Raw genomic sequence first — 22,095 nt, 5'->3', positions numbered from 1 at the left:
GTTGGGATCCACCACGGCGTTCCGTATTACCCTCCTGAACCCACCGATTCCATATTCTGCTAACAGTCATTGGATCTCGGCCGACGCGAGCAGCAATGTCGCGATACGATAAACCGCAATCGCGATAGGCTACAATCCGACCTTTGTCAAAGTCGGAAACGTGATGGTACGCATTTCTCCTCCTTAAACGAGGCATCAAAACAACGTTTCACCAGGCAACGCTGGTCAACTGCTGGTTGTGTATGAGAAATCGGTTGGAACTTTCCTCATGTCAGCACGTTGTAGGTGTCGCACACCGGCACTAACCTTGTGTGAATGCTCTGAAAAGCTAATGATTTGCATGTATCAGCATCTTGTTCCTGTCGGTTAAATTACGCGTCTGTAGCACGTCATCGTGGTGTAGCAATTTTAATGGCCAGTAGTGTATGAACATCACCTTATTCTGTTGATATGCTGTGGTGATATGTGCTTGATAAAGAGAAAAGAAATTCTACATTGATCGATAGCAAGTGAACTGAAAATTGTACAGCTCAAAATGATATATTTTTTTTAAACACACACTCTGCAACCAGATTCGCTGACTATTTTGGTTGGAATCATACAGGTGTTGAAGAAAGCTCAGTATGGGAAGAGACTCTGATTGTCAGCCTCCGGAGTGGCTGAACAGAGAATACATCGCAGTCGCTCTGAAGCCAGAGTACAGTGGTAAATCCCCGAGGGTGGCTTCCATGACGGTGGAAAACGCCAACAAGACGCAGAGAGGCTATACGAGCAGGCTGTACAGAGTGACCGCGAAAGTGGAAGTAGCAGCAGAGGCGGAAGTTCACGCATGGCGTTTGATAGTGAAGTGCACCTATGAGACGGGGATCGTGTCGGAGGTCAGCAGGCTCCAGCAGCTGTTCCCCAGGGAGACGCTGATGCTGACCAGCCTGGTGCCTGCCGTGCACGAGGCGCTGCGCCGCCTGCAGGCTGAGGCCGTGGCTCCGCGCTGCCTGCTGGCTGCCAGCTCGCCCGTCGACGTGCTGGTGATGGAGGACCTGTCGGCCGCGGGCTACGGCCCCCCGCCAGCCGGCTTCCTGGACCTGGAGCACTGCCGCCTGGTGCTGGACAGGCTGGCGCAGTGGCACGCCGCCTCCTGCACGCTGGACCTGGCCCGCCCCGACTCCGGCGCCGACCCCCTGCTGCGGCGAGACCCCGTCTGGCAACCGCCTGTCGCCAGCCTGCTGCAGCCGTACCACAGGAAGCAGTTCCGCAGCATCGGGGTCGCGCTCGGGAACTTCCCTGACTGTTACAAGTATTCGAAGAAATACAAGACAGACTCCGAGGAATGGGTGGACAAAATCGTGCATGCGGTCACTCGAAGTTGTGATCAGAGCGATTTCAAAGTTCTGGTACATGCCGATGTATGGAATAAGAACATAATGGTTAAGTACCGTGATGGAAAGCCTGTCGACTTACGGTTTGTCGATTTCCAGGTGAGCATTCACACTACACTATTATGAATTATCCAATGAGGGTACACACTATCTGATGAAAATTACTGGGATACCTTCTAGTCGATATAGGGAATGTCCACTCTTCACATTTATGACGGCTAGAACTGTGCTGTGGACACTTTGAGTTAGACGTCTGAACGTTTGCTAATAATAGCAGACCATTCTACCTCAAGAGACCAGGGGAGGTAATCACAAGAAAGTTTTTGTCGACCACCCATCCCCTCTGCGACGGAGCGGTAAAAATAAAGAATAAGTGCGGTTGCGAATGTTCACACGAATTTGCACATAAAAATGTTGGTTAAAAAATGTTACTGCAAATTTTTGCTCTCACGTATGTCTCAGAGGATGATTTCCACACTTGGTGCATTAGTACACTTCCACACCCGCACATTTGTTATAGCTTTTGAATTAATTATTCACTCAGACATGAGTACAGTTTATGCTACGGAACAAGAATTAGGTGATTATTATACTAACATCATTTTTCACAACACAGTTCAATCATTATTTATTGGCGTTGGCTTTTCTTTTACACAATGAAATTAGCACTGGTGAGACGGTTTACAATTTTACTTTAATAATAATTTGACTCCGAGCCCCAATAGCAATAATGTGGGCTGCTACAAACGAAAATTGTTCAAATAATTCGAACAGAACCACAAGTCCCACTGTCCTCTTTGTTCTAACAGTTTTGAAGTGAAATCACAGTTCGCCACATGTTCACTTACGACGATGTATACCTCGTAAATCGTACTCACACAAATAATAGTAGCACTTCCAGTTTACCAAATACACTCCTGGAAATTGAAATAAGAACACCGTGATTTCATTGTCCCAGGAAGGGGAAACTTTATTGACACATTCCTGGGGTCAGATACATCACATGATCACACTGACAGAACCACAGGCACATAGACACAGGCAACAGAGCATGCACAATGTCGGCACTAGTACAGTGTATATCCACCTTTCGCAGCAATGCAGGCTGCTATTCTCCCATGGAGACGATCGTAGAGATGCTGGATGTAGTCCTGTGGAACGGCTTGCCATGCCATTTCCACCTGGCGCCTCAGTTGGACCAGCGTTCGTGCTGGACGTGCAGACCGCGTGAGACGACGCTTCATCCAGTCCCAAACATGCTCAATGGGGGACAGATCCGGAGATCTTGCTGGCCAGGGTAGTTGACTTACACCTTCTAGAGCACGTTGGGTGGCACGGGATACATGCGGACGTGCATTGTCCTGTTGGAACAGCAAGTTCCCTTGCCGGTCTAGGAATGGTAGAACGATGGTTTCGATGACGGTTTGGATGTACCGTACACTATTCAGTGTCCCCTCGACGATCACCAGTGGTGTACGGCCAGTGTAGGAGATCGCTCCCCACACCATGATGCCGGGTGTTGGCCCTGTGTGCCTCGGTCGTATGCAGTCCTGATTGTGGCGCTCACCTGCACGGCGCCAAACACGCATACGACCATCATTGGCACCAAGGCAGAAGCGACTCTCATCGCTGAAGACGACACGTCTCCATTCGTCCCTCCATTCACGCCTGTCGCGACACCACTGGAGGCGGGCTGCACGATGTTGGGGCGTGAGCGGAAGACGGCCTAACGGTGTGCGGGACCGTAGCCCAGCTTCATGGAGACGGTTGCGAATGGTCCTCGCCGATACCCCAGGAGCAACAGTGTCCCTAATTTGCTGGGAAGTGGCGGTGCGGTCCCCTACGGCACTGCGTAGGATCCTACGGTCTTGGCGTGCATCCGTGCGTCGCTGCGGTCCGGTCCCAGGTCGACGGGCACGTGCACCTTCCGCCGACCACTGGCGACAACATCGATGTACTGTGGAGACCTCACGCCCCATGTGTTGAGCAATTCGGCGGTACGTCCACCCGGCCTCCCGCATGCCCACTATACGCCCTCGCTCAAAGTCCGTCAGCTGCACATATGGTTCACGTCCACGCTGTCGCGGCATGCTACTAGTGTTAAAGACTGCGATGGAGCTCCGTATGCCACGGCAAACTGGCTGACACTGAGAGCGGCGGTGCACAAATGCTGCGCAGCTAGCGCCATTCGACGGCCAACACCGCGGTTCCTGGTGTGTCCGCTGTGCCGTGCGTGTGATCATTGCTTGTACAGCCCTCTCGCAGTGTCCGGAGCAAGTATGGTGAGTCTGACACACCGGTGTCAATGTGTTCTTTTTTCCATTTCCAGGAGTGTATATGCTTGCACACTTGCACTATTAAACAATACTCCTCGTCGAAATAAATGGGCGCGAAAAATTCTTACTTAAACGACCACATGGGCCACCCTCCAAAACGACTGACCAGCGACCGACCCCTGGCCAAGATGGCCGCTCGCTTATATGGGCTCGGATCTCCAACCCCCTGGTTATTTAAGTGTCAGTCTCACCAGTTAAGATTACAAATTTTGATACATACATCCCTCGACAGAAATAAGTTCACCATCGGAACCGCGCTAAAAAGTACGTCTCATTTACTATGTTACTTTAATTTCTAGAATTACTCTATCGTCCGTAAATCAAGTTTTAATTTTTGCAAATCTCGCGGGGGCGCGCCACGCGCTTCCGCGAATCGCGCGCCATGTAGCGCGCTCGCTCTCCACAAAGAAATCCTTGCATACTAGAAATATTCATCTAGTAACGTGGGTTTGTACCGACTCACCTCACAATGCTGCTTTATGAGAGAGCACATTGTCGTTCTGATACAATCATCGTCTCTGAAGTGTTCCTCCACTGTACACAATTGAAAGGTTTTCACATCCTTCCGCAATTAGCGTTTTCTTAAGCAACCACACACCAACCACGAAAAACGCTCTCACACCTTACCACCACCTCCTCCATATTTCATTGTTAGCATATGATGACAAGCAACTTTCTCCAAGCATTCGCGAAACCCTAACAACTCTTCCATCGGACAGCCGCAGCGTACAGAGTACAGCGTAACTCGTCACTCCAAACCGCTCGTTACCAGTCATCCACTGTCCAGTTGCGTCGCTGTTTACACTGCCTCAAGCGCTGATCTTAACTGTGTGGCCTATAAGAAGTTTCTCGACCGTTGCAGTTTATTGTTTTTAATTCCCTATGCACAGTCATTCTGCTAGCTGAGCTGCTGGTAGCACTTTGGAACTCAAGAGTGATTCCTTCCGCTGATTTCATGCGATTTTTTACAACCACTCTCCGCAATCGTCGACGGTCCGTATCCGTCAGCACATGAGGTCTGCCTGGCCTTGGTTTAGCTGTGGCTGTTCCTTCAAGTTACGTCTTCAGAGCCACATCACCAACAGTCGACATGGACAGCTTTAAAAAGCACTCCGTCTTCAGGCCACGAGTGGCCTACCTGGACCATCCGGCCGCCGTGTCGTCCTCAACTGTGGATGCGGATAGGAGGGGCGGAGGTCAGCACACCGCTCTCCCGGTCGTTATGATGGTTTTCTTGACCGAAGCCGCTACTACTCGGTCGAGTAGCTCCTCAATTGGCATCACGAGGCTGAGTGAACCCCGAAAAATGGCAGCAGCGCATGGCGGCCTGGATGGTCACCCACCCAAGTGCCGACCACGCCCGACAGCGCTTAACTTTGGTGATCTCACGGGAACCGGTGTATCGACTGCGGCAAGGCCGTTGTGGATAGCTTAAGAAGAGTTGAAATGTCCAGATGGATTTTTTACTCAGGTGACATCCAGTGACTAGCCTAGTTCGAAGTCATTGTGTTCTCGTGACCAATTGCTGTCAGAGCTTCTCTGCTGACAACACAGTACTCCCCGCTTCCTTTTATGCTAGCGGTCTGGTGTCTCGTGACGTTATCGAGTGGCCAATTCTGCATTACATATAGGTATCCAGACACTTTTGATCAGATAGTGTACCATTTGCTGGTTTATGAACCAAGTACTTAATTATTCAAAATTATTAACAGGTAGTCTGGCAGATAGCTCATATTCTTAGACGTCATCTATGTACCGTCTATTGCAGTTATTCAGTATCATAAAAAATAAATGTTCAGGCTCTTTCAAAAAGAATATACGCATTACATAGTTCTGTATTGTCAAAACTATCTATCGCTGCGCCACGGCTCAGTTATTTGAGCAACAAACTCGTAGAATGAGACTATCGCTCCGCAGCGGAGTGTGCGCTGATATGAAACTTCCTGGCAGATTAAAACTGTGTGCACCGACCGAGACTCGAACTCGGGACCTTTGCTTTTCGCGGGCAAGTGCTCTACCATCTGAGCTACCCAGGCACGACTCACGGCCCGTCCTCACAGCTTTACTTGTGCCAGTATCTCGTCTCCTACCTTCCAACTTTACAGAAGCTTTCCTGCGAACTGCAGAACTAGCACTCCTGAAAGAAAGGATATTGCGGAGACATGGCTTAGCCACAGCCTGGGGGATGTTCCCAGAATGAGATATTCACTCTGCACCGGAATGTGCGCTGATATGAAACTTGTGAAAGCTGTGAGGACTGCGCGCGAGTCTAGCATGTGTAGCTCAGATGGTAGAACACATGCCCGCGAAAGGCAAATATCCCGAGTTCGAGTATCGGTCCGGCATACAGTTTTAATCTGCCAGGAAGTTTCATATCAGAGTCATATGTTGCGAAAAGGCTGCTCCACAGCAGAAATCATTTTGTGTTCTCGAATTTGTCAAGTGTAATTCCGTGGTTATAGTGCAAAGATATTTCAGCCTGTGGTAGCAAGCTCATCATCCGAATAGATTCAACACTCGCAGATGGTATCGACAGTTTTTAGACCTCTAAAAAAAGTCACAAAACCCTCACAACGGCCACTGAGAGTCAAAGCAGCTATCTTAAATAAAAACTTGTTCATCTACAATGAAAATCTAAAACTTACCAAAGAATGTCTCAATTCAAGGTACGTTATTGCCCCTCGCTTGTTTCTTGGTCACAATTGATATATAACATTGGCATACAGTTTCTCGACTGAGAATACAACCATCCAATCGTATTCTGTATAGGAAAGAGTCCTGGCCGCCTTCATGTTTCCGACAAAAATGTTGCATGAGTTGCAACCGCTTCCCAGAGTAATCCTATAAAGCACACTTCTCTTGCCAGTCGGGAGCTACAACTGTCTACAACTACAATTTCGCGTGATCTGAAACCTCGGCTGGTTATGAAGGGTTGTAGAACCGGATGCGTACTGCCATAACATCAGTGACAATGGACATGCTTACCCCATTACGGGAGGAATTCGAGTATCGACGTGGTGTTGTTCGTGTCGCTGATGGTGAACATATTAACATCTGTAATCTAAACTTAAAGAGATTCGTAAGTATGTGTCCCAAAATTCATAGTTCTAAATCTTACACATTGATAAATACATGTTGCTGAAGTACGTATGTTCTTTTTGAATGATCTTGTATCTTACTTCCGACAGCTGTCCAGCAAACTGTATTTTATTTTTCACGTAGGAAATATGTGCAAATCTAATTTTCAAATTACGCTCATGTTTCTAAGAAAGACCTGCCTACGTTGTTGAGGTAGTTGATGTACGCCCATGCGGTGGCGCTCGACTTGGAGATGGATTGTTCGAGTCCTGCTGTCGGAGGAAATTTTTGTCGTCCGTTTCTGGCCGACAAAGAAGGCTTTCAAGAGAGAAGCCATACGCTGCTGATCGCCAGACTATGCGCTAGTGTCGTGGATTAAATTAGAAACCCCTCCGCAGTGTTTCGTGCAGCGAGGGCGAGCGACAATGTTGACCGTACTCCCTCCGCTCACTGAGGACGTTAAGCTCGTCGTCTCCTTGGTGCTGTACGAGTTTGTGCCAGCATTGGGTTTCTCCTCTCCTTTTTCTCACCATTACACAACATAAACATGAGACCACACTTCATACACCTCTGTTCCACACATACAACTACACCACAACCCTTAACACGCCGTAAGAGAAAGGGACATAGTACATGGAGCAAGAAAACCTTTTCCGACATTATTACTGAACTTAAACCTCAGAGTCTCCTGGCTAACAACACTGCATGACTCTTGGTTTGCTTTATAATGAATATCGCTCATTTGTCAGCTATGTTGTGTTGGCAGAAGAGCCAACACCGTGTTACTAGAGGAGGCCGAAATGCACGCGCTTTAGCTCACGCAGGCTGGCGTGAGGAGGGAAGAATTATACTGACGTGAGGTCTGGAACATGACAAGGAATTAGAATTAAGAAAGCGGACGTAATTAATTTGATACTTCACTTTAATCCAATAACGATGAACGTCGCTCTTGACGGTAAACGATTCACAGTATTATCTGTTCAGAATTCAGTCTCATTACTGAATATGGCGCCTTGCTAGGTCGTAGCAAATGACGTAGCTGAAGGCTATGCTAAACTGTCATCTCTGCAAGTGAGAGCGTATGTAGGCAGTGAACCATCGCTAGCAAAGTCGGCAGTACAACTGGGGCGAGTGCTAGGGAGTCTCTCTAGACTAGACCTGCCGTGTGGCGGCGCTCGGTTTGCAGTCACTGATAATGGTGACACGCGGGTCCGGCGTATACTAACGGACCGCGGCCGATTTAAAGGCTACCACCTAGCAAGTGTGGTGTCTGGCGGTGACACTACAAGCTATTTTGGTGGAACCAGAAGATTACAGAGAGACTGTGACAACGTTCATGTATTAAACTGACAAAGTTAGTTAAATTCTGTTGTTTTGTGGCTAGTCAGTTTGAGAGTTATCTTGCAGAGGATCACGGCATAGAGAGTGTGGTAAAGCATCCGCCCATACTCGACCTGCAATTTTTACTATCCATATGGTAAAGTTAAAACCACAGAAAAGTAATACGAATCATGAAGAAAATGCTGTATCACTGTAAGTTTTGATTACTAGCAGCATTATCAATATCCAATAGCAATAATCACTTGCGATCTGAGTGTTCCGCATGATTCCTATAAAATAAAGTCGCAAAACCCTTATAATGGCCACTGAGAGTTAAAGCAACTATCTTAAATAAAAACTTGTTCATCTACAGTGAAAATCTAAAACGTATCAAAGAATGTCTCAGTTCAAGATACGTTACTGCCCCTCGCTTGTTTCTTGGTCACATTTGCTGTATAACATTGGCATACAGTTTCTCAACTGAGACTCCAAACGTATTCTATTATTCCAGTCAAGAAATTACCATTTATCTGTCGTGAAACCATCTTACAATTGTATCCTGAATCAGTACTGACAATATTACACACGAGTTGTCGATTACGTGATTTATTTAGTATAACGTGTTTCGGGACTACATTATCCGATCATCAGAAGCTATAAGAGAAGGAAAGACATATCATAGCAATACTACACGTACCGTAATAACAACCATATAAAGTATCTACATTGCCCTGTAGTATTTCATACCTTGAAGTTACTAAATCATTAGACACTTTAAAAACTAGAAAGCCAGCAGCACTGTCAAACGTATTTGAACATTTCATGTCGGCGCAAAACACTCTCAGGGTTCTCAGTTGCTAGCTAAAGGCAGTTACCCTCACCAACCAAACATATCATGTCACGTATACATCCCCTCCAATAGCTATGCCATTTATGGTAAAATCTTCGAATGTTTATATGTGATAACCTAGGAAATGAACAAATTAAAAAAAAAACAATAATGCACCTTTGTTCCATGTTGCGTAACATCTGTACACAATAACCAACAGGAAACATTAGCCATCAACGATCACTAAATGGATTGTGTTGGTGGCTGCTTCTCAACGACAACGTCGCTAAAATGGACCAAGAAGTGCCCCTTCCACATCTTTGTCTTCGATTTACATATTCACGTACCCTACTCTTGACGTGCAAAATAGCAAAAAAAAATCTCTATATTTGACAACGACCACCATTTTTATTCGAAATGTAATACATTCATGCTCTCCGTTATGCTTCCCAAACAATGCTGCTAAAGATGTTTTGACACGACCAAAAAATGGTTCAAATGGCTCTGAGCACTATGCGACTTAACTTCTGAGGTCATCAGTCGCCTAGAACTTAGAACTACTTAAACGTAACTAACCTAAGGACATCACACACATCCATGCCCGAGGCAGGATTCGAACCTGCGACCGTAGCGATCGCTCGGCTCCAGACTGTAGCGCTTAGAACCGCACGGCCACTCCGGCCGGCCTTGACACAACCAAAGAACCATTCTCTATATTACTATTCTTTTTAAATATTATTTCCTGGAATCTGATATAAAAACTTCCAAAGATTTTACGCTGGGCGCTATCATAGTTAAGAGTTGGAATATACACCTTACCTGATAGTACAATGTGCTATCAGTGAGTGCAGTTGCTTTTAATTCATAATTGAGCTTCGGAGAGTGTTACGTACCCGTTAACTTAAGATGTTCAAGAAAGTGTTTTATATATTTGACAATACGTATTTGCTGCTGGCATTTTACTTTTGATGGTGCCTAATGGCACAGTAGCGTGTAATACTAAAGGGCAATGTAGATAGATTTGCATTTGAGGTGCCGTGGGACGTTGTGTTGACCGCCTTTAAACGTTATGGTAACGTTGTCAGTCACGTTGCAGAAACATGGAAGACGTTAGGAATCTACCATGTGTTCAATGGCGTTCATGAGATAAAAACTGAACTTAGGAAATATGTGCATTACTACCTGGTTATTGCCAGCTGCACGGCTATCATCACTTCTGATGGCCAGCTGCTGAGTTGTTCAAGTTGTGGTAAGGTAGGTCATGTTGGTTCTGAACGTCTTCGACGTAGACTGGTTCAGACGCTAATTGGAGACGTCGCTCTCCCAGCGACACCCACTGTGTTAGCTCTATCTTAAACATCCATGATGGGGCTGCCCCCTGTGGCCCCTCTGAATCAGTCGGCACCAGCGTCATCTACTCTCGTTGCCTCGATGAACGTTTTGCCTGTCTCTCTTACACTGCCGCCAGAGGCAGTACCAATGGAGGTTGGCCGTCAGAGGTGCCATACATCCGTCCCGACCCCATGGATATTAATCATAGAGCTGTACCGACCTCCACTTTTCTGCCATCTGGTCACATGTCGAAAGACAGCCGTCCACTTTCCGACTCAGGAGAACATGTTAAGAAGAAACAGTCGCCGGAAGAGACAGCTCCACACCACTTGTGATTACTGGCTCCGTTCGATGTGTGCACAGGATGACGATCCTTATACTGATGATGCACTGTTCTCCAGTGCCTTGTCACTAGAGGGCGTGATGTCTCTCCCTCACTCCATCTCTGGTGAGCATCCACCTACAAACACGACCTTTCCCTGCCTCCTTCTGATGGTGTTTCCCCCCTTACTGTGGGCGCACCTCTGATAGTGTTCCATTGAAATGGCCCAGTGAGACGTCTATCTCCTGGGTGGACGACATTGATACTGAGGATTCGACTTCTGAAGGTGAGCAGAGCGATGGAACCCCATTTAAGGGGTCCACTCTCTCTTTTTATTACAGTTATATGCCGTTCCACAGGAGCCTATCAAGGAGCCCTATGCTTCCTCTATGTTTATACACTCCTGGAAATGGAAAAAAGAACACATTGACATCGGTGTGTCAGACCCACCATACTTGCTCCGGACACTGCGAGAGGGCTGTACAAGCAATGATCACACGCACGGCACAGCGGACACACCAGGAACCGCGGTGTTGGCCGTCGAATGGCGCTAGCTGCGCAGCATTTGTGCACCGCCGCCGTCAGTGTCAGCCAGTTTGCCGTGGCATACGGAGCTCCATCGCAGTCTTTAACACTGGTAGCATGCCGCGACAGCGTGGACGTGAACCGTATGTGCAGTTGACGGACTTTGAGCGAGGGCGTATAGTGGGCATGCGGGAGGCCGGGTGGACGTACCGCCGAATTGCTCAACACGTGGGGCGTGAGGTCTCCACAGTACATCGATGTTGTCGCCAGTGGTCGGCGGAAGGTGCACGTGCCCGTCGACCTGGGACCGGACCGCAGCGACGCACGGATGCACGCCAAGACCGTAGGATCCTACGCAGTGCCGTAGGGGACCGCACCGCCACTTCCCAGCAAATTAGGGACACTGTTGCTCCTGGGGTATCGGCGAGGACCATTCGCAACCGTCTCCATGAAGCTGGGCTACGGTCCCGCACACCGTTAGGCCGTCTTCCGCTCACGCCCCAACATCGTGCAGCCCGCCTCCAGTGGTGTCGCGACAGGCGTGAATGGAGGGACGAATGGAGACGTGTCGTCTTCAGCGATGAGAGTCGCTTCTGCCTTGGTGCCAATGATGGTCGTATGCGTGTTTGGCGCCGTGCAGGTGAGCGCCACAATCAGGACTGTATACGACCGAAGCACACAGGGCCAACACCCGGCATCATGATGTGGGGAGCGATCTCCTACACTGGCCGTACACCACTGGTGATCGTCGAGGGGACACTGAATAGTGCACGGTACATCCAAACCGTCATCTAACCCATCGTTCTACCATTCCTAGACCGGCAAGGGAACTTGCTGTTCCAACAGGACAATGCACGTCCGCATGTATCCCGTGCCACCCAACGTGCTCTAGAAGGTGTAAGTCAACTACCCTGGCCAGCAAGATCTCCGGATCTGTCCCCCATTGAGCATGTTTGGGACTGGATGAAGCGTCGTCTCACGCGGTCTGCACGTCCAGCACGAACGCTGGTCCAACTGAGGCGCCAGGTGGAAATGGCATGGCAAGCCGTTCCACAGGACTACATGCAGCATCTCTACGATCGTCTCCATGGGAGAATAGCAGCCTGCATTGCTGCGAAAGGTGGATATACACTGTACTAGTGCCGACATTGTGCATGCTCTGTTGCCTGTGTCTATGTGCCTGTGGTTCTGTCAGTGTGATCATGTGATGTATCTGACCCCAGGAATGTGTCAATAAAGTTTCCCCTTCCTGGGACAATGAATTCACGGTGTTCTTATTTCAATTTCCAGGAGTGTATAACCCATCCTCCAGGCAATGAGAGATTTTTAATCATCACATAACCATGGTCAATGTCAATACCACTTGAATGTACTATAAACTGGTATTACTGCCTGAAATGCTGCCTAATACAGACATTGACGTTGTCCTCCTTGAGGAGGTGCATGTTGAACTTTGAGGTGTTCTCATGGCTTTACAGCACACTTCTCCCACGCTTCCCCAACTGGTAGTGGGGTAGCGATTACCTTACGTGATGGTATCGTCGTTGATGCAGTTGCCTATCTTCTGGATGCTAGAGGTATGGCTCCCAGGATCATCGACATCTATGTGCTATCTTGTTCAGGTCTCTGCTGCGAATGTTTCACTTTCTGCTCCGAGGTGGCCACTTCATCACCACCCTGGCGCCCAATCTTTCATGTCACTCACTCTGCGTAGCACTAGCTGCAATTATCCAACACTTCGACCTTGTGGACTATTGAGAGCGTGCCCACGGTGATCGCCTATGGTTTACGCATTTCACTAGCCGTTCTTCCAGTAGCCTCGATCGTGTTTGCATCGCCCACGATATTTTCGGTGGGGTGCAGGCTGCTGAATTCTGGCCTGTTGCATTCTCTGACCATGACGCCTTTATCTGTGTCATCAATCTCTGACGCCAAAGGGTGTGACGCGACCAGGGACCTTAGGAACTGAACATGAACCATCTTATTTCACTCGAATGATGGCAGCTCAACAAGGCCAGATGGACAGCCAGCTGTTGACGCTGCGATGCATATCAGTCTGCCCTTTCACAGTGGGTCCTCTGTACTTCTGGAAGGTAGCCCCCGGCGTGGTGGTAATGAACCTAGGACTTGTACTTCACCATTCCATGGGAATATACTATGATGCCGTATTCGCCAGAGCATCAGGTGATGGAGAATCACGCCAAGGCATAGATCACTGTCCTCTCTCGATATCACCTTGAAGGTCCTATGGTCAAGCTGTGTATACATAAAAAGTTAGCGCTGGAGCGACCATCTATGTACCACACAATAGTGGAATAGCACCACCATCAGACCACTTTGACTAAGATACAACTGATGATGGATGGCACTTAGATACTCAATGCACATTATGATACATTGTACTCCGTGCAATGTCACACCCTGCCACCATCATGGTGATCTCCTAGCTCTCTTTTCGCTTGGTTCCTGGGGACGCAACGATGGATCTGCTTGCCGACGTCACGGTGAATGATGTCCACGATGCAATCCAGGAGGGTTCTATGAACAAGTTGCCCGGATTTGACGGCCCCCCACTAGAGTTATATCGGACATTTCGTCCTCGGCTGGCACCAGTGTGGACGGAAATTTGTCAGGACCTTAAGTCGCCTATCATGCAGATTCCAAAAAGTTTCCTCGACAGTCTTCTGATTCCCATCCACAAGACTCCAAGTACGTTACAGACATTCCATTATCGTCTCTTGACGTTGCTCAACAACGACATGAAGATCTTCACCTGACTGTTGGCTGCACAGCTTGAACGGACGGCCTGGTAAGTGGTTTCCTCTGATCAATAACATCCACATTTCCCTCTGTCAGTATTGAGATATAATCACTCTTGCTCACAAACATCATGTGCTTGGATTTCCGGCTGCTCTTGAATTCAGCCAGGAGCTTTATTGGGTTGATCGTCGATACCTGGATGGGGTGCACCAGAATGTGGGAAAACCTGATACTACCGTCGACGTCGTAATGTGTGTCATTCAAGGCGCCGTCTCTCTCCTCCCTTCTTAATCCGTCGTCTGGTTTGTCAAATCAGCTCGCTCTGTGCACCCTTGTGAGTTTTCGCCATGGAACTGTTGCTCTGTGGCCTCTGTCAACGCCTGTCTGTCTCTCAATGGCCACGTATTTTGCTGCACTGATTATGCAGACGATCTCGTCCTCTTTCTTCTTAGCGGTGTTGAGATCAGGGAGTCATTAGCGTGGATTACAGCCTACCGCGAAGCTTCTGGTAGCTGCCTTAACGTCTACAAACCGAGCACCGTCGCTTTAGCATTGGAGCTTCCTGACGACAGAGCAGCTCCATTGCCTATAGCTGCTATCATCTGATGCTTAGGATTCGATTTCGCCAGTGATCTGCAGCTCACGATTACCCTCAACTGCGCGCGCCTACTCTCCCAACCATAAGCTGGGTTCCTTGGCAATTGTTTACGAGCCCTTGATTTTCTGCAACGGATACAATATGTAAATGTATATTTGGCATCACGTATTGCCCATGTGTCACACACACTCTCCATTCCGCCATCCATGACCCTCCACATGCTACTGGCATTGAGTTCATGTGTTTGCCACGGCTTGTAGTTCAAAATAAGGTACAAGATCCTCATCCTTCCGCAGTGTAGTGGAGGTTTCGGCCTGTATCAACCGCTGCTGTGGCGTCGTTGTCCCTCGTACCTTACCAGCCAGTTGCTGGAGGCCCTTGCACCTTGCTCTCTCTCAGTCCCCATCCAGCTTTCGAACGTCCCGCCACCCTTCTTTCACTTCCGCCATTTTTTCCTCGAACTGAGCTATGGTCATACTGCGATACTGTGAACGCGCTTGATGTCCACGAAAGCAATCAATGGCATTCTTCAGCAGAACAGGTTACCAAATGTAGTTGAGGGGAAGCATCCCCACGTGCTCTCTGGCAATCAGTGTGCGCTTCTTATCTTGCCACTGTTATCCAGTCTTCATGGTACCTTCCAGTCAATAGGAAGCAAGTATACCGGTCACGCCTTCATGGGATTCACCTTGTAGACATCTCACTGTGTGTCGCTGTGATGTCCTGGACAGACGAGCATCGCCTGTTGTGCGGATTAGCGATATGTATGGTTATTGGTGCGACAGATGTTGGCCTTAATTACCCATATGACTCCGCATCAGATACCTCCTCACCTGCTCCTCTTTCCCGACTAGGGATACTTCCCTCAAATAGGACAATCTCTAGAAGGTGGATTTATGGACACACGCTTCACTTCTTGTTTTGATTCTAAAGCATTATGTCAAGGCGAAAAACACTAAATAAATTACTTTTTCTCTCTTATCAACATGTGGGCAGGGTGGGTTCTTCCTTGGCTCGGGTATGAGGTAGAATGAAACAGCATTTTTACATAAGATAACTTTTATTGAAGATTTGCACAGTGGTTTTCTTACTGGATTGTTCTGGCTGGGAGAGCGGCAGCTGTGTCGTGTGCGAAGCCTTCATGCTGCGTGAGCGGCGGCGTCTGATTACACCTGGCGGTGTGTATCTCGTGTCGCCGTTTCGCCCAGTTAACTGGAGACGCGCATCGTGCTGTGGCCCGTTTAATTACTGAGAACGAAGTCGTGAATCGGATGGTGATACCTCGGATGTGGCGTCCCAGTGTTTCTCTTCTCTATGAGGCCGCGTGTGACAGTGTTGTGCGTCGGCCAGCGGAGCGGCGCGGCGGGGGAAGGCCAGCGTCCCGTACTCGAACAACGGACTCCAGCTTGCCAGTCTTCGGCTGTCAGATCTTCATCACCAGCTCACAGGTGACTGCTGATGTGAGGTCGTCTCCTTCCCGTCCTCACGAGTCACCCAGGTACGTAAAAATCAGTCTTCAAATACCTTCTAGCTTCTGTCTTCTGGCGGCGAGGCTGCTGCTTGCTATTCCATTACAGCGGCGGACTTGCTGCTTCTGTGTACCATGCAGTCTCTTCCTGCATGACGGTCTTCAGCTCCGAAACTGAACTGAAAACTACTACTGTCAGGCCCACTGCGTCTCGCATATTTGTTCACTTCAGTTCACCGGGGGTGAACGACTTCACGATCATTGCCTCTTCTGTCACGTTGAAAAGCTTCTCGAAGAATCTTCTTAACGTCGGTCATTGGCTCTTGGAATGTAGGCGAGGGCCTTTGAGCAAATGTGACAGTTGAGAAACACGTGAGCCGGTCGGGCGATGCCCTGACGGCTGAATTGACAGCTTCCGCTTATGTGGGGAGGGCGATGGCTTCTCCTAAACGTGCTGACTTCACGGTCATTGCCTCTTTTGCTCTGCCCGCTGTTTGCCAGTGTGTAATTCTTCTAAACTAAACTAAGCTTTTCATTTAATTTCTAATTTCTACTTCGCTTCACACTGATGTCACTAATTTATTTACCTATCTGAAGTACCACTCAACACTTGATATTTGGCTCCTCCTTAATGACAGGCGTTATGTACCTGGCCGCAGTCCCAAATACAGACAATTTTCCTCTACTTTTCTTTGTAGAGTCTTTTTTAACTCATCTCAGAATTGGAGTGTTACTGCAATGAGGAGCTGATACACGCATTTGCCACTTTAGTATCGCTTGTTCTCTGCTCATCGAAATGTTCTCGAGTGTGGCGAATTGGCCCTCCATCCTTGTGACGTCGGTTTCCTGCTACGCTCGGTGGTGTAACATAAATTTGAAAAAAATGAAAAAATAAAAAGAAACTTTTCTCATCGATGCGCTTTATACCTCCACTCCGCGTTTGCTACGCTTTCCTTGGTTACTGTGGGAAGGAATGGGACATGGTGGCCAGGCTTTAGGATGGACCCCTGTTCACTTTGCCCGCACCTCACCTTGGGCGTCAGGAAGAATCCACCGAAAAAAAAAAAAAAAAAAAAATGTGAGTGAGAGATTCCGGTTTCGTGTCCCCATCTGGCATTTAAAAAATTGTTAAATCGACTGCTTACGATAATCGGAATATCCAAGTTCGACACAAATTTCCATGTGTCACCAATAAGTAGGATTTTTATATCTATTATTGCTCATATAAAAAATACTGGCAAATGCTACAAAATTTCGTAGTATGTAGTCAGTACCTACACTTACACTGTGAGTATCCAGAGCTCAATCACAGCTGCTCAAAGCCCAATCACAACTGAAACTGCCTATAAGACTCATGTTGTACCTTTTTTGAAACCGTTAAAGCAAACGGATGTATAACAGTACCACTACCCTTTTTTATTAAGGATTGCTACCACTTCATCTTCTAGAGGCCGGCTGCTGCGTGTGGTAATATCTGCCCTTAATCTGCTTTTGCATTGTAGGTAACTGATTCACAATTTTTCAATGCCTCTCTACAACACACTTTTGAACATCAGCATGTAAACAAACATTTATAGTGACACGCCATTAACACTTTTTCTTTAACAATATAGAGTGCTCCAAAAATATACGGTAGTATTTGTGGGCAAGGCCCAGCACACGCAGGAGATAAAAAAAAAGTTGTGTGAACATGGGTCTGGAAATGGACACCTACTGAGATACTGGACATGGACGCTGGCTACCACGCACATTACTAGTGCTTCCTACGAATTCGATCTAGTGGTCCCACAGTACTGTGTGATGATTCTGTGGTGTGACATCAGTCTCTACAGACCGTGGCCGGGCTGGAATTACTATACTTGGTGGCAGGCCCTACAGACATCTCTGCTGGACAACAAGGTACAACCCTGTTAGCACATACACCACTGCCACTGTAGTAAGGTGGATTTCCCCAGGTGCAGGTTTTGTGCTGTTGTAATGTTGTACTGTGAGAGCTTATTCTCCTACACGTATTGTTTTAGACAGTGGTGTATTCAAATGCTAAGCATGCATCCATGCATTTCATGTATGGGTTGACGAATGGCAATGCTGGATAAGCTCGTCGGGATACCACAAACGATATCCAGAGCATGGTGTCCAGACAAGATAACATTCCAAGAAGTCACTGCCACTTACATGAGCATCGACATGGTAGTTTCACACCTTTACCTGGAACGAGAGAATGATGACGATGCAGCATGTTTGCAACTGAGGACGCTATTGTTAATGCTGCAGAATAGAATCCACACGTAAGCACTCGGCACTTAGATCATCAGATGGATATCTTGGTGACATCTGCATGAATCAGCTGTATCTGTATAACCTGCAGAGGATTGCTCTGCAACACCTACTTCCTCGATGGTTTATCGAACAGTTTGGCAAGAGGCCTGTTTTTCCAACAGTGGTGTTATTAATGATTGAGGCAAGATTCACGCGTGATGGTGTTCAGAAGTTCCATAATCAGCATCAGTGGTTACCACAATCCACATGCAACTTTTGAAATGACCTGTCAGTGAAAATTTTCCGTCAACTTTTGGGATGGCAATATCGAGGACCACTTGATAGGATCCTACGTACTTCCTTATCATCTGAATGGGCGGAAGTACAGACAATTCCTTCGCAGGAGTTTGAATCTTATACTGGAGATCTTGCGCACCTCTGGCAAGAGATGTACTTCATGCACAATGGTACCTCTGCCCATTTTAGTGTTCTGGTTCTCCGATATGTTAACACTGGATGGTGGATGTGTACCAAATGCTTGACCGCCACTCACATGACTTGAACCCACTGGACTTTTCCCTGTGGGACCAATTAAAGGTGTTGGTGTACGCCACACCTTTGGAGGATAAAGCATCAGCTCTTGCAAGAATTCAAGCAGGAAGTCAAACAATATGTGAAACATCAGGACTTTTTGAGAGTGCTCACGCCTCTGTGTGACGAAGTGCAGGAACATGCATACTTGCAGAGGGCGGGAATTTAGAATACAAGGTAGTGAGATACAGGGTGTTTCAAAAATGACCAGTATATTTGAAACGGCAATAAAAACTAAACGAGCAGCGATAGAAATACACCGTTTGTTGCAATATGCTTGGGACAACAGTACATTTTCAGGCAGACAAACTTTCGAAATTACAGTAGTTACAATTTTCAACAACAGATGGCGCTGCGGTCTGGGAAACTCTATAGTACGATATTTTCCACATATCCACCATGAGTAGCAATAATATGGCGTAGTCTCTGAATGAAATTACCCGAAACCTTTGACAACGTGTCTGGCGGAATGGCTTCACATGCAGATGAGATGTACTGCTTCAGCTGTTCAATTGTTTCTGGATTCTGGCGGTACACCTGGTCTTTCAAGTGTCCCCACAGAAAGAAGTCATAGGGGTTCATGTCTGGCGAATAGGGAGGCCAATCCACGCCGCCTCCTGTATGTTTCGGATAGCCCAAAGCAATCACACGATCATCGAAATATTCATTGAGGAAATTAAAGACGTCGGCCGTGCGATGTGGCCGGGCACCATCTTGTATAAACCACGCGGTGTTCGCAGTGTCGTCTAAGGCAGTTTGTACCGCCACAAATTCACGAAGAATGTCCAGATAGCGTGATGCAGTAATCGTTTCGGATCTGAAAAATGGGCCAATGATTCCTTTGGAAGAAATGGCGGCCCAGACCAGTACTTTTTGAGGATGCAGGGACGATGGGACTGCAGCATGGGGCTTTTCGGTTCCCCATATGCGCCAGTTCTGTTTATTGACGAAGCCGTCCAGGTAAAAATAAGCTTCGTCAGTAAACCAAATGCTGCCCACATGCATATCGCCGTCATCAATCCTGTGCACTATATCGTTAGCGAATGTCTCTCGTGCAGCAATGGTAGCGGCGCTGAGGGGTTGCCGCGTTTGAATTTTGTATGGATAGAGGTGTAAACTCTGGCGCATGAGACGATACGTGGACGTTGGCGTCATTTGGACCGCAGCTGCAACACGGCGAATGGAAACCCGAGGCCGCTGTTGGATCACCTGCTGCACTAGCTGCGCGTTGCCCTCTGTGGTTGCCGTACGCGGTCGCCCTACCTTTCCAGCACGTTCATCCGTCACGTTCCCAGTCCGTTGAAATTTTTCAAACAGATCCTTTATTGTATCGCTTTTCGGTCCTTTGGTTACATTAAACCTCCGTTGAAAACTTCGTCTTGTTGCAACAACACTGTGTTCTAGGCGGTGGAATTCCAACACCAGAAAAATCCTCTGTTCTAAGGAATAAACCATGTTGTCTACAGCACACTTGCACGTTGTGAACAGCACACGCTTACAGCAGAAAGACGACGTACAGAATGGCGCACCCACAGACTGCGTTGTCTTCTATATCTTTCACATCACTTGCAGCGCCATCTGTTGTTGAAAATTGTAACTACTGTAATTTCGAAAGTTTGTCCGCCTGAAAATGTACTGTTGTCCCAAGCATATTGCAACAAACGGTGTATTTCTATCGCTGCTCGTTTAGTTTTTATTGCCGTTTCAAATATACCGGTCATTTTTGAAACACCCTGTAGGTGCATCATTGTGAAAATAAAGTAGAGGTTCTCGTGTCCTTGATAACCAACCTCCGTGTCTGATATATCAATAAATACCCATTTCGTGACGCATGTTAATATGAATGTTTTTTATCTGCTACATGTGCTGAACTCTCCTTGAAATATTGCCATCGTGTATTTTTGTGAAACCCCGTATACACCCAGGCGCTGAATCAATAAGGTATGGTGACAAAATTAACATGACGAAAATACTGTCGAAGCTTTTGATCTGTTACACACTCCACTCTGTATCCTCCATACTATTCGTCATAAATTTAAAGTCCTAGTAGCTGTAGCATTAAACACTGCTGGGTCCCAGATGACCACAATTTTACTTTGAAGACCCTCTTTGAAATCGCTCCACATTTAATGACTCCATTAACATGTACTGCTTTCTAAATGGCCAGTTAAAATTGTATTTTCCTTCCACAACACCATGAAGTGGCTAAAGAACATTGAAAAGCGCTCACAACAAAATTAGTAGATTCTTACCTTGGGGATCAAAAGTAGGAAATTTCTGTCATATCTTTGTCCATTTCTTCCCACCAGTCAAGAATTCCACTCGTATTCACGGTACACACCCTCTCTTATTGACAGCGGTATCTGCTCGAGGACCTTTAAGTTTCCCCAGTACTCTATAATCACTTTCACAGTTGCTGTATGGTGGTATCATTACTGTTAATTACGCTACCTCCCTGTTTTTTCACACTGTGACAATATTCATTTCTTCTGGCACTAGCATTGTTCACAGACATGTCACGCATCCGTACTTTTCATTAATTACACAAGTTTGCACTTCATCAATATTTTCATTTACTTACAGATCTAAAGACTCTTATCCAATAGTTTCACTTTGGTTTTTAAATCTTTCTGATTTCTTTTGTGCGTTCCTAATCTCATGCTGGACCTCCCATTCTTTCACAATTATTTTTGCAATGCAAGCATTAAATGTTACTTGATTATCTGTTGTCATTAATTGTTGATTAAGACTAACATTCATCTCTATTGTAAATTCATCAAATGCTTATTGAAAATGTTTGAAAAATTCTTGCTCTTTTTATCTTTCCTGCCTCCCTTGTGGTCTTTTATTCCCTCTCTACTACCTCTCCTGTTGTCTCTTCTTTACCCAATCCTGCTTTTGTTCTTCTGTCCACTTGGTCTAAAAATGTTCAAAGTACACTGAACGCTCCTCACAATTAAAGTAATGACAGAAATCATATACACACAAACACCACATTGGGACTGTTAAATGCAGCAAACGATAAATTAACATTAGAATCCACACACAAACACCTCATTAGGACTGTTAAATGCAGCAGGACGATACATTAACAGTAGAATCACCGTGAAAACCTCTAGTTATTTCCTTTCAGACATCTGTATTATTGCGCAACAAAATAGTATTAGAGGGAAGTAAAAAGTTTCTTAGCTGTCTGGAACGACGTCCAGGTGTAGTCCACTTGTCTGGTGCGCAATGATTGTGTAATAAGTATAAACATTTGGAGGGGCCAGGACACAAACAAGCAAGAAGCACTTTGCCA

At 46.9% G+C, this 22,095-nt stretch overlaps 1 protein-coding gene across 1 annotated transcript in view; it reads left to right on the top strand.

The window, feature by feature from the left end:
* The first annotated feature begins 623 nt into the window (after positions 1 to 623).
* The window catches only part of LOC126235252 (uncharacterized), a 37,442-nt gene continuing 15,970 nt past the window's right edge, over positions 624 to 22,095 (top strand). The window contains exons 1-2 of the mRNA XM_049943982.1: positions 624 to 964; positions 1,007 to 1,475. Coding sequence (XP_049799939.1) covers positions 624 to 964; positions 1,007 to 1,475 — 810 coding nt within the window. The remainder of the gene's footprint in view (positions 965 to 1,006; positions 1,476 to 22,095) is intronic.

The sequence above is a fragment of the Schistocerca nitens genome, chromosome 2 (assembly GCF_023898315.1).
Source record: "Schistocerca nitens isolate TAMUIC-IGC-003100 chromosome 2, iqSchNite1.1, whole genome shotgun sequence".
NCBI classification, from domain to species: domain Eukaryota; kingdom Metazoa; phylum Arthropoda; class Insecta; order Orthoptera; family Acrididae; genus Schistocerca; species Schistocerca nitens.
This window is presented reverse-complemented; position numbering and strand designations above follow the sequence as displayed.